This window comes from Tetrao urogallus (assembly GCF_951394365.1).
Source record: "Tetrao urogallus genome assembly, chromosome: Z".
NCBI lineage: Eukaryota > Metazoa > Chordata > Aves > Galliformes > Phasianidae > Tetrao > Tetrao urogallus.
In genome coordinates, this window is record NC_136816.1 from 8,703,534 (window position 1) to 8,716,020 (window position 12,487).

At 40.7% G+C, this 12,487-nt stretch overlaps 1 protein-coding gene across 2 annotated transcripts in view; it reads right to left on the reverse strand.

Moving 5' to 3' along the window:
- SNX2 (sorting nexin 2) overlaps positions 1-10,966 on the reverse strand; it is a gene marked incomplete at both ends in the record, with an annotated part of 33,772 nt that extends 22,806 nt beyond the window's left edge. For both annotated transcript variants that reach the window (XM_079548479.1, XM_079548478.1), the window contains 2 exons: positions 3,254-3,368; positions 10,859-10,966. In XM_079548479.1, the coding sequence (XP_079404605.1) occupies positions 3,254-3,368; positions 10,859-10,966 (223 nt within the window). The remainder of the gene's footprint in view (positions 1-3,253; positions 3,369-10,858) is intronic.
- Between the last annotated feature and the right edge of the window lie 1,521 nt (positions 10,967-12,487).

Below are 12,487 nucleotides of genomic sequence, written 5' to 3' on the forward strand. Positions count from 1 at the left end.
CCTTGACCTGCTGGCCGTGCTCCTTTTAATGCACCCCAGGATCCCACTGGCCTTCCTGACCACCAGGGACAGTGCTGGCTCGTGGCCAACCTGTCATCCACCAAAATCCCCAGGACCAGAGTCCTTCCCTACAGACCTCGTCTCCAGCAGATCATGTCCCAACCTCTACTGATACTTGCAGTTATTCCTTCCCAGGTGCAAGAGTGGAAAAATTGTAATTTTCTTTTTTTCCTGTAAACAATGAAAGAGTATGGGAGTAACTTAACAGCCTTGCTCCTCTATGAGCACTGGAGGCAGAAGGCACAGGCAACTATGTCCAGCAGCTACACGTGCAGCTGAAGGCCCGTATTTCAGACAACAACTCATGATCTAATTACTTACTCTACAGTAGAAACTTATGGATGGACAATATTTAAATACGTCTCAAAGCTCTAAAAAATACTGCTGATACGAAATGAATCATTGATCACAATGTTCCCCACATGTATGAGGTCTATAGGTCAACATAAAGTAATTCATTTCTGGCCAAATATACAACAAAGTGACTTTTACACTAAAAGTGAAAATACTTAAATGAGTTTAGCAAGGCAGTTTATTTACAGAGCCAAGAAACACAATACTCATGAATGCAGCAGTGAGGTTTATTAGCTTCCAACAGAGCAGATGGAAAACCCATTTTCTTCTACCTTTACAGCCCAGTTTCATTTTGTTCTGTCAAAGAACTTATGGGTCAGCAGAGATGAGGTAAGGAATATCTAAAAAAAATTATTTCAGATATTTTCCTATGTCTGCCCCAGGAAAGCTACAGCAAAGAAGCTGTGAGACAGTCAAAGAAGTCTGAAAAAAATATCCCAGATCCAGACTTACATCAACACAGATTAGGAAATCATAATTTACTTATCACCTTTTTTTAATGGATGGATAATGAAAAAAATACATTCAAACCTACACGAGCTAAAGAATACCCTCTTTTTTTTTTTTTTTTTTTTTTTTTTTACAAATTCGGCTGCAAAACTGTGATTGTTTATAATCCCAAAGAGCCTTCCCAAATCTCCTTTCAGAAGCCACCCACAGCATTTCCTTTTGCCTGGATTTTATAGCATCTAATAATTCAATATAAAGGAACAACATAATTTATGAAATGTAGAATGTCATTATTTTCCTCTCCAGTTAGCCTCTGTTCCAGTAGGCTAGGTAGATGTACTTTTCTGGAATTTCAACACATTGAACAAAAAAACCACAGTTACATTCATATTTTAATTAGGTCTTTCTTCGACAGAAACTAAGGTTTATACCATCAAGCCTAAAGCAAATCCCTCGTGTATTCTTATCGTTTTGCTTCTACTGAAGGGCTGGATTAACATCACTGTCCAGCAAAATGGTCCTAAAAAAGGAAAAGGTAATTATACTTGTGAGAGCGTAGCACCTAAACCTGCTTTGGCAGGGGGGTTGGTCTTGATGATCTCTTGAGGTCCATTCCAACCCCTACAATTCTGTGATTCTGTGAAATGACCCTTTTTTTTTCTTCTTTAAAGAACTCCCATGCTGCCAGTGATACAAAGCTGGAAGTTCTTCACTGGGATACAACTGTATTATACAAACTTCCTGATCAGAATAAGATACTGCAAATCTATCTTACACTCCATAAATTCCTGTTCTTCCCTGTTTGAAACTCCACAGAGCCTCAGTCAGTACACAAACTGCCCTTCACAAACCGGTTTTACTTTGTTAGACATGCAGTATGTCAGAAGCTTTCAGTTCAATGCCGTATGCATTTAAAAGAATGTCTTCCACAGAAAAACTCAAACTCATTAAATCAGTTTCATTCACTTTCTCACAGCACTCACTTTAGTTGAAACAATCCGGCTGCTAACTCTTGTTCCTTCTGTCAGGTTCTCATCAATATCTAATCCAGCCACCTTCTTTTATAGCCAGATGAGAATTGGCTGTCCTAAAATATATCCATTCCAGACAGCTCTGTGTCTACAAAAGATTGCCTTTATATACTGCATAAACTACTAGCACTAGAAAGCTTTCCTGAACCACTGTCTCTTCAAGTCATAAAATTACATAATACAAATACAAAAGAACCAGGAAAGCCCTTCTATTTTTTCATTCTCTTATCTTAAAATAGTTTCAGAGAGTCAACAAACCGGTCAATATATTCTAAAGTCCCTTAGTAAATAAAAGTTCAAATATATGGAAATTTGTTAAGTTCAGAATAAAGATAATGGACTTGTGTATACAGCTATCTATAAAAAATAAGACAGGAACTTATTTTCAAATGGTTGTATCAGGGAATCTATGATATTAGATTAGGACTGTATTCAAAACAGACTGCGAACTGACTCAGCAACAAGTAGTAGTAGGGAAAGTGTTACTGCTGAGAACTGTGCAGTCTCAGTTCACACTACCAATAAACTGACGCCCAGTAAAAAGATTTAACAAATGCTATGGAGTTCCACATGAAAAAAACTGTCAAATTAAGAAAATTTAACTTTTCTATTTAATAAGTTTTCCAAGATGCCACTTATTCAGTATGAGAACGATTCTTCTCTGTTACCCCACAAATACATATATTGCCACGGGTATAACAGAGTGTTTACTCTTCAGACAACACATTAAAATTTGGTTGAAAAAAGTCCCGGATCTAATTTATCAATGAAATTAAAACTCATCTAATCCAAATAAGTCACATATCACTTTATTTTAACTAAAAAAGCAAGGTAAAAATGTTCTCAGTTCAAAGGCTGCACTCCAAAACAGTTTCACAATGTACTATCAGGATATTGTCAGTATCAATATGTCAGCAATTAAAGAACAAACAAATCTGAAGAGAAAAGAAACTTGTCCCTCCTTCCTTATTACTCATGCCAATTTTCGAATTCACAAATATAACAGCATATTTCAGAAGATCACAGGATTTGAAATAAATATGACTGGTGAATCCAGTAAAGAATGTTGATGAAAGCTAGCAACACTGCTAATACTGAAATGTACTAATTCATTACTCAATGAACTTTCCAGGAAGTGTACCTTTGACACAACAAGCAATGGTTACAATTGGCTACAATATCAAATTGTATTAAAGTTTTCATTAAAAGGGAATGGCTTCAAAATTCCTCACACCCAGGCAATGAAAATGATTTTAAATAGCACGACAAAGCATTAACTCTCCTTCTCAGAAAAGCACACTCCCTAAAATCCAAGAGCAAGAGTTTACACTGACACGCTAGAAGAAAAAAGTAATTACCAGCAAAAAGATCTTCTCTATCATCATCTATCATTTCTGCTGGCTTTGGACCATTGGAGATTGTGCTGAGATCTTCTGCTGGAAGACTTGCTGGCTCTGGAGATGAAGGACTTGACTGTTAAAAAACAACAACAACAATGTGAAATAATTGGCACACAATTAGTTCCCATGTGTCAGCATGTAGGAATTACTGCAACATTCTTTCATCGCAAAGAAACAAGGGAAGATGTACAGAAGGGAAACCATGTCAGCTATTTCCATTTCCTACTCCTATTGTAATAACAATGAACAAAGGATATGAGCTAGTCAACAGCTCTCCATTCCTCTGTTGAGGGAGAAAAAAGTTACTCATTTCCTCAAACTTAAATAACATGAAACAAAAGCTGCTACAGAAGCATCAAGAATAAAATTATTAGTACTGCTGAATGTAATTTGATTACTGAGCTCCTTTACAGGCTTACAATATAAGGCTTATATTTTTTAGATTTGGATGTGTATGCAGAAAAACTAATAACCATACCTTCAAGTTCCCTATAGAAATTTTTCAGAGATTTTTAAAAGAACTTGAAGCCACTAAAAGAACAGAACCTTGCCTGTAGACATAAGCAGTTTTTGTACCTTTACAACAGATTGAATTAGGGGATTATTGGTGCAGAGGATAACATTGTACTGACATGTAAGCTATGCCTACCACAGTTGCACATTCGTGCTTTTTTGTTTGTCTTGTTTTTAATCACTGAAGCCTAGAATTTTCCTTGTGAAAAGGAGGACACTCAGGAAAACAGAATCAATACTGAAGCTGGGGTACCAGATGTACAGCTTACTCAGAAAACAGATTACTTTCAACTGAAGATCAGCACTTCAGTTACCAAATCCTACTCACTAAGTATCAACCACAGTTATTCCAACAGTACTAGAAAACTTGAAAAACTCACTTCCTGCAGCTTTATCGAAGAAATAAATCTGTTTAAGGAGTTTTCAGCAACAGCTTATCTGCTCACGAACACGTGCACTTCACAAGGGGTGTCTGTAAACTGTGCCACTGTTGCTGAGGATCACAATTCATAACAGATATGAAAAGTTTCAGGTCACACTTCAACAAATGCCAAAAGATCTTAAAAACAACAACAACCCTGAAAGACAATATAAAAACACTGAAATAACCTGTCCAGATTACATATTGCACAGTAGCACAGCCATCAGAACTAAGGGAGAGGTATTCCTCACAGCTGATTCTTCAAGAAAAGTAGATGTTCTGGCATGACATACAGAACTGTTGCTTTACTTCAAGCAGCAGAGAATAAGACTCTGGCCCCTAAATCAATCCAAATCACAGACATCTGAAATTCTGGTCAGAGCAAGTAAGGAAGGAGCAGCAGAGGTCCTGACAGAAAAAATGCAAAAATAGCACAGAATTGCTCTTCACAGGACATATGAAATCTCTCTTGACTTGGAAAGGTGTTAAGCTCTTGCCTACTGAAGTCAGAAGAAGGTGATAGAAAACACAAGGAAACCAGATTCATTTAAATGTAAATTCTACTACTGCTGCAGTGAGAAACAGTTTCATTCAAACAATAGATTATATTCCTTTGTCATAGGCTGCCACTCCCTGAGAAGCCCAAATACAAGGAAACGATCACAAAAACCCGAAGTTATATGCAACAAAAGGAGCAGACTTTCCAAGAGCTTGCTGGACTCTCTAGAGCCTACAAGGAAGGTCAGGGCAGAAGCAGTGGGGAGCTCAACACATGAGGGTGAGCTTACAAGCAAGCAGTTCACTGGACACACATATACTTCTCACCTCATACTATGTCCATCTCCAAATAAATTCCACAGGAAATACAGTGCTACGAGATAATAAAGCTATATTTCTTCATACTTTAAAGCATCATCCTAAGTTATATTTCAAGATATAACTAGGAAATTTAAAAATAACTTCACCTCTTGACACACTTCATTATTCTACAAATGACAGTGCAGATAGTTTGCATTGCATGGGTGTTCTCAAATTACTTAATTGTTGACCTTCCAAGTAACATGTTCCAGATGAAACAGCCTACCTCTTGTGTACGGTTTCAGCCACAAATTCAGGACTGTGCACATCAACTATGACAGGAGAGCAAGGAAAAGCTTGATTTCCCTCTGAGAACCAAGCAATTCAAAGTTATATCAACAAAAGCTATTCTGCACAAAAAAAAACAAACTTACAGATTACTCATTTCAAAATAGTTTTGCTGATGTTCAACTTCAAGTAAAGCCCCACTATATATTTGCAGATCTGAGGTTCAGCTTGAAGTGGTACTCCACCCTAGCACAGATGCAGAATCACGTGTAGTTAATTTTTTGCTAACTCAACTCATGAGAAACAGTTGTAAAATGCCAAGCCTCCCTGAACACTTGGTGCATGCAGCAGGTTGTACCCAGCTTTATCCCTTAATTGAGCTGATTAAAGAATGGAGGGAAAAAAAAATCACTGAAGATTATTTAGATCTTCAAGGCATCCCCCTAATCTACCTCGTATTATCTAAGATAGCTATTTTACTTACTGATTGTTATTTTTCATTATATCTGCTCCTAATTACAAAAAGGAATCCTAGCAGAGAAAAAAAAATACACCTTGAACTCTTGAACTTGATCCACACATGTCATAATATGAAAACGCTTATGCACCCAAATCAGCAAGATAACCAGAGGACATAACCCAGGCCTTCCAACTTTGAAGGAAACAGTCTTTGTAGGAACAGACATAAACGGATGGAAAGATGGCAGTGGGGGAAAATTGTCCATGAAGCACAGGTGGAGAATATAACCTAAACGAGATCCCTCAGACAACCCTAAAGGCACAACAGAAAGCTCAAGAAACAAAGCTTATTCATGCAGCTGTTAAAACTGTTCAAAGGTTACAGTATCTAGAAGTGACTCTTTTCAGAAAGATTTCCAGTGAAAAAGACATTCCATTAATTATTTACCATATGGACATAACACAAAATTTGTATGTGCTGCATAATCTCAAGATCTGTTTTTAAGAATAGAAAATATTAAAGTTTAACTCTGAAGATGATTTCCAGGTAAAGTGTCTTTCCTTCCAAACAGCCTTCTGCTGATATTTCCCAGCTGACTGATCTTTCAATGGCTCTCTGGAAATTTTCAACAGTTGTCATTCTCAGATGTGATAAACGAAGGATGAGGTCAAATACCTTCTTAATATTAAAAAAAGAAAAAAGAACTAGAAAGAGAGAGAACTTAAATCAGAGTGTATACAAGCTTCTTAAAGACGATTCCTTCTCTGAACATTAACTTTGGATACAGCACCATCTTGTTTCTCAGAGTTTTGCAATGAAATTTTCTTAGTCATCCTCAAAAGTCATCTTCAACAGGACAGCTGTTCTCAGTGAACTACAAAGACACAGAAAGCCACTAGCCCTGAATCTGTCAGAACTAGAATCAGTAATGCCTGATCACCTAATTATTCTGTTCAGCCTTTCCAACTACAAAACAGCAACCACACCAATAGCAATATCAAGCTACAGCTGGAAGTTAAGAGAGCTTATTCCAAATTCTCCAGCTCAACTTCGTCCTTTAATGACTACAATATAGAGCTAAAATGTCTAAGAAAGGCTGAGAGAGAATCCAGTACATACACAAAGCAGTGAACAACTAAGTATCAGAAAAGAAACTGAAGAGAGAGACTAACAACAACTCACTAACAAGACACATGCAGACAGCATAGCCGTTCACAAGCTTTAAACCTACCTTATGCCAGTGACTCACAAGCCTGTTTATTTCCTGAAATATATATGCCTGTGAAGCTGCTGTCTGGCTCCTAAGCAGAAAGAAATACAGTGGCAGCATCTAACAGCCAAAAACATCGGGACACTGGGTATGCAGGACATTCAAGATTCTGCTTTACTTGTTCTCTAACAAACAGATTCCTGATGAGAAGACTTACAACCTAACTAGGGAACCTGCTGTAGTAAATAGGGGGATTGAACACTAGATGATCTCCAGAAGTCCAGCCACTGCGATTTTCTATGGGTCCATTCCAACCTACAATGGCAGTAACAAGGTCAAATTTCTTCACTTTCATTGTGAGTTATATTGGCAAGTCAATAAATGAGTAACTCTATAGCTCTGGTGTAGGAAAGCACAAAAACAAGTTCTCACATTTTCTGTTGGCTGAAGTTACAGCCCTAAATGTTTGGTCATCATCCATTTTCTCAATCATAGGGTCTCCCACAGATCAAATTAAAGAGCTGCCTGAACTCTGCCAAGCCTCCTTTGGCCCAAACATAGCAGGTTGACAAAAGCAGACTGCCATACTGTTCCAGTATTTTTGGCAACCTGGATCATTTTCACTGAAACAGCATGGAACATGCTCACAAATCACTGCATGGTTAAACAGAACAAAGACAGAGAGGTAGGAGAGTGAGGCGTATAGTGGAAAGAAAGAGGATGCACACAGTCATACCAGAATAAACTAATAGATGCTTCCATCAGAGATGGGATTTAACACCTAGGAGCAAGACATACTTTCATTAGAATTATACCAATTAATCCTGAATGCAGACTTACTGCTCTGTGAAGATACAGTACAGTGTTCAAGGACTTAACATTTTACTGTCAGATATTTCACTGAGGTCATTACAACTTAAACCATAACTGTCTCTGTTAAACACACAACAATAAAGATAACTGGATACATGTGTATTTCATATTTTGCCTCCTGTACAAAAAAAAAAGCACACACTGCAGGTCTTAGACATAAACTGTTAAACTGTCAATGGATTTACATACACACCCTGACCTAAATGACAGTACTTGACAGATTACCATATCTACTGCACACTCACTGTTTTAAAGTGCCTCAATGCATTTGTCCAATAATAGAAAAAAGTGAAATATAAACATCAATTAAAATGAGTAGGTGGCAGCTTAGGTATGTGTTCATATGGCCCCTGCTTTACAGAACAGAGAGGTTTGCTGAAAACTTGGAAACTAAGTAAATCATGGAGGATTATTAATATTACAATGTTACCTAGGGCACCTTGGTCCTGCAACTACAAAAAAACAGTAGCTGGGACTGTACTGCAGATAAGCACAAACAGAAATAATCATCAGTAACATTCTTCACATAACACACACCACTGTCTACCACAGGAAATACAGTCTCGGCTCAGACAGATCATTTGTCCAATTTAGTGTGGCTGTTCTCATTGACGAGAGCAACTGTGGCAGCTAAAGACAGACCACCCTGTGCCCATTAATTTAATGGGAGATATTCCATGAGGCATTACAATAGTGTTGGCACCATGAAAACTCAAGAATCACTGTACTGCTCAGGGGCACTGAGGATATCTGACCAGGAAGTGAGACCAGCTTACACAAGCTGCTGCTCAGACAGCTGCCCAAAGTTCTCAAGTCCTGTTTTCACAGGAAGGGAAGCGTTCTCATTAACTTCAACACAGCAACTTTTCAATCCCTAGAACATTCTCTTGCTACGCCCCAGAATTTCCAGATGTTACAACTCAGTGTGATGTCTTAACATTTTATATTCTAGAATTAAGAGGGTTTAATGCAAAACATGAACTTCCAATATGTGCACAAAGAAGGCTAAAGCTCAGCTTTTTTCTCTTCAGAGAGAAATCAGCTCGAATTAAACAAGCCTCCATTTGATTAGACAACCAAGTCAGTGAGCCTTCCTTATAAACTGCATTTAAATATTTGCTATTTGCTGTTCATAACGTACACTAAATTTATATTTAGTCATAACTAACATGAATGAATCAGCATGTGTTTTCTAAGAGACTTTTTAATATGGAAGCTATTTGGAAGACTTATTAGCAATTTTACAGCTTTTTCAGTGCACAGACAAATTGTAGATAAAGCAAGAGCAGGATGCTTTCTATGCATTTCAAAGAGAACAAAAGCAAGAAAAAAGCTCAGAGGAACCAAGAATAGAAATTAATCATACCAAAAGCAAATGCAGAGCTCCAATACAAACCTAATAAGACCCCTTTTCACACAGCACCATCTTCATATAAATTGGCACCAGACATCATCCCGTGTGATGTTCACCTGAATTATCTGCAAATAAGTATGTGATCCACAAAGAAAAGTGCAATGGCATTTTGTTGTTACTTTATCAAACTTCCACTACCATTTTCAAATAGCTACTCCAAGAACATTTATTATGGATTAAAACATCAGGACAGAAGCTTAACAAGGCCCACTCTGTGGGATAACTGTTCCTCTTCAGATTAAGGTGCTCTACATGCTTATGTTAAATTACTTAGAATCATGCTACTGAGAAGTTCAAACTTCTGTTCCTTCATGAATCATGATCTCTTCCATCCAAATCTGCTATAAAAATCACAAGAGCAGTGATCATCCACAAATTCTGATAGCTGATGAGACATCAAAAAAAGCAAAGAGGTCTCCCCTTTCTACTTTGCTAATTTTCTCCTAATAAACAGCATACAAAAGTCAAGTGGCAAAACAGAAATGTCAACCAAGCCATCTAACTGTATTTTTTTGACAAGGTTCAAGGTAGAAAAGTTTTCAGTAACTACATTTAATCATTAAGATGAGGGCTTCTCATTGTAACTGTGATTTAGGCATTAATTCTATGGTGGTGTAGAATTTAAGCCGCAGTAATTTATCACTAAAAATGATACTTATATTTTACTGTAGTCTTTCTAAATGGATAGAAAAGGACTCCAGTAACACAGTGTCCCACACAGATGGACAGAAGTCTGCTGATATAATGACACCAACTGCAGGTTGACACAACTCATTATTCCTTCATGGCATGATTCCACACATCTTTTTTCTGCCACTGCCCAGATGATGCATCACAATCAACTTTAAAGGTTTTAAAACACTCTAAGAGTTGCTTTGTATTCTGACCCGTTTTTGTTAAGGACAGGCAATAGCCACAGAAGAACAAAGAAATACACGCTGATCCTACTACTGCAAAGGCCAAGGACAGGAAACTTCAGGGAGAGGCACAGCAACACTTTTATTTGTGAAAGGCTTACCATCTACAACAATAAGGTTTGGAAGAAGATACTGGCAAGGGGGGAATACAACAACGACGCAGCAAGAAAAGCACCCGCCGCAACGAACGGGCACACCGGCTGCTTTCAGAAAGAGGAAGTGCTTCCTGGCAGGCTGCTTTTTCCCCGTTTATTCCCTCCTGACACAGCTCTGGCACTGCGCTGTGCCCCGCACCCACCCTCTCACGGATTTCACCCCTCGACCCGCCAGCCGCCCCGGGGCCGGGCAGAGCGCGGAGTCGCGCGAGCCAAACGAGCGTCGGTGCGGCGGCGGGGCCGGCAGCGCTCGGGGCGGGACGCGAGCAGCGCGGGGCAGAGCGGCACGGGACAACCAGGCGGCGGGGCTGAAGAAGCGGCCTCCGGCGCCGCAGCGCTCGCAGATACGGCTCCGTCCGTTTTCCTTACGATCATTACTTCGGCACCAGAGGCGTCTCGGGAGCCGGGCCGCCCGCGGGAGGACGGGTCGGGGCCGGGAGGAGGAGCCGCTCCCGTGGCGGGGCCGCGTAGCAAGCGACAGGCGGCACCGGGCGGGCGGGGGCTGGGCTCTCACCTCCAGCGTGGACACAGTGCTGGTGAAGAGGTCCTCGCCGTCTTCCAGCTCCTCCAGCTCGGCCGACCGCGCCTCCCCCATCGGCGGGGGCTCCCGCTCCGCCGCCATCTTCCCTCCGACCCGGCCGCCCGCGCTCACGTGACTCCCGCCCCGCCCCTCGGCACGTGATGGGGGAGCGGGCGCGCGCGGCGAGGCGGGAGCGAGCGAGCGGCGGGGCGCAGTGTCTGTGGGACCCCCTGCGCTGAGGCGCGGAGGTGCTGCTGCGTGCTGTTGGCCGTCCGCCTTGCCTTTAGCGGAGCGGTGCTGGCTCGTCGCCAGGACCCCCCAGGTCTTTTTGCTCAGAAATCCCTTCCTGCAGGTCGGCCTCCAGCGTGTACAGGTGCACATAGTTATTCCTCCCCAGCAGGACTTTGAGACTTCCATCCCATGTGCTCTGTGAGAGTTAGTCGTGCTTAGGTTCTGAGTGGTTTTCTGCTGGACTGACTGCTTTTCTAACTTCATCGGGACTCGCACCCACGGCTTTATTGCTGGTGTGGCAGGACTACAAATCTGCTCTCTGAAACACTCGGAGGTGGTCATCTATCACACCAATGGAGTATGGGGTGGAAGCAGAATAAAATAAAAAGGAGACAGGATGTCAGTTTTGGTGTTATTTTTCACTCAGTAACAAGGACAAATTAAGGTTTTAGCTCTCTCATTTCAAAGTGATATGAAATGGAAGTAATGCCTGCTGTTTATTTCCATGAAAACTACAGCAGATGCAAGGAGCGTTACAGTACCATTTAACAGAGCAAATTGTCAGCTGTAAAGTACTGCTTTCCAACATAGGCTCAGCCATTAGCTGTGCACTTTTGCCAGCAAGGAACACTAACTTTGAAAACCACTAATGCTACAAGAAAACTTACAATGGTTACAAAACATACAATAGACAAAGAGATAGTGATGCATCACTGAACCAAAAACTAAGCTGGATTTAAAGGAAGGCCTTATCCTACTTGACACAGGTTCTAGTCGCTTACTGTTCAACAAACGCACAATAGTGGTCAGCTCGAACTCATGCTACAAAACCAGAATGCAAAGGGAAGGAGAGAAGGCTACCCATGTATGCTAATGGGAACTGCAGCCAACCCTTCCTCTGCAGCCAGTAAATCCACCTCTCTAACACTGACAGTGCTATTAAGGCTGGAAAGTCCAGAACCTGATCAGTAGAAATGCCAAGACAAAGGTTACCTGTGGAATTTGATTGAAGCCACTGTGTGTATGTACTGTGCCTGCTTTAATTGTGTGATTACATGTGAACATCTCCATAGGAGCCTTGTTCTCAGGGAGCATTGACTGCACTACCTCTGCCTCTGGTTTCCACAGTCACCTGCATACCTCGACTATTATATGCAGTTCCAAGCCTGCTTTAAAGACAAAATCATTTACCTCAGTGAAGCCTTTTCTGCAAGGCTCTGTGGCTCGTGGCCCTAGCATAGCCTGCTGAAGAAAGGGAGAGGCTGGGCAAAAACTGAAGAATAGGATAGCATGTCAGTCTGGTAAGCATCCTCTGGCCAATGAGAGTTGCCCCTGGCCATGCAGACTGCGAAAGGCCATAGCCGTACCACTGTCACTCCTCTCACTTTATCT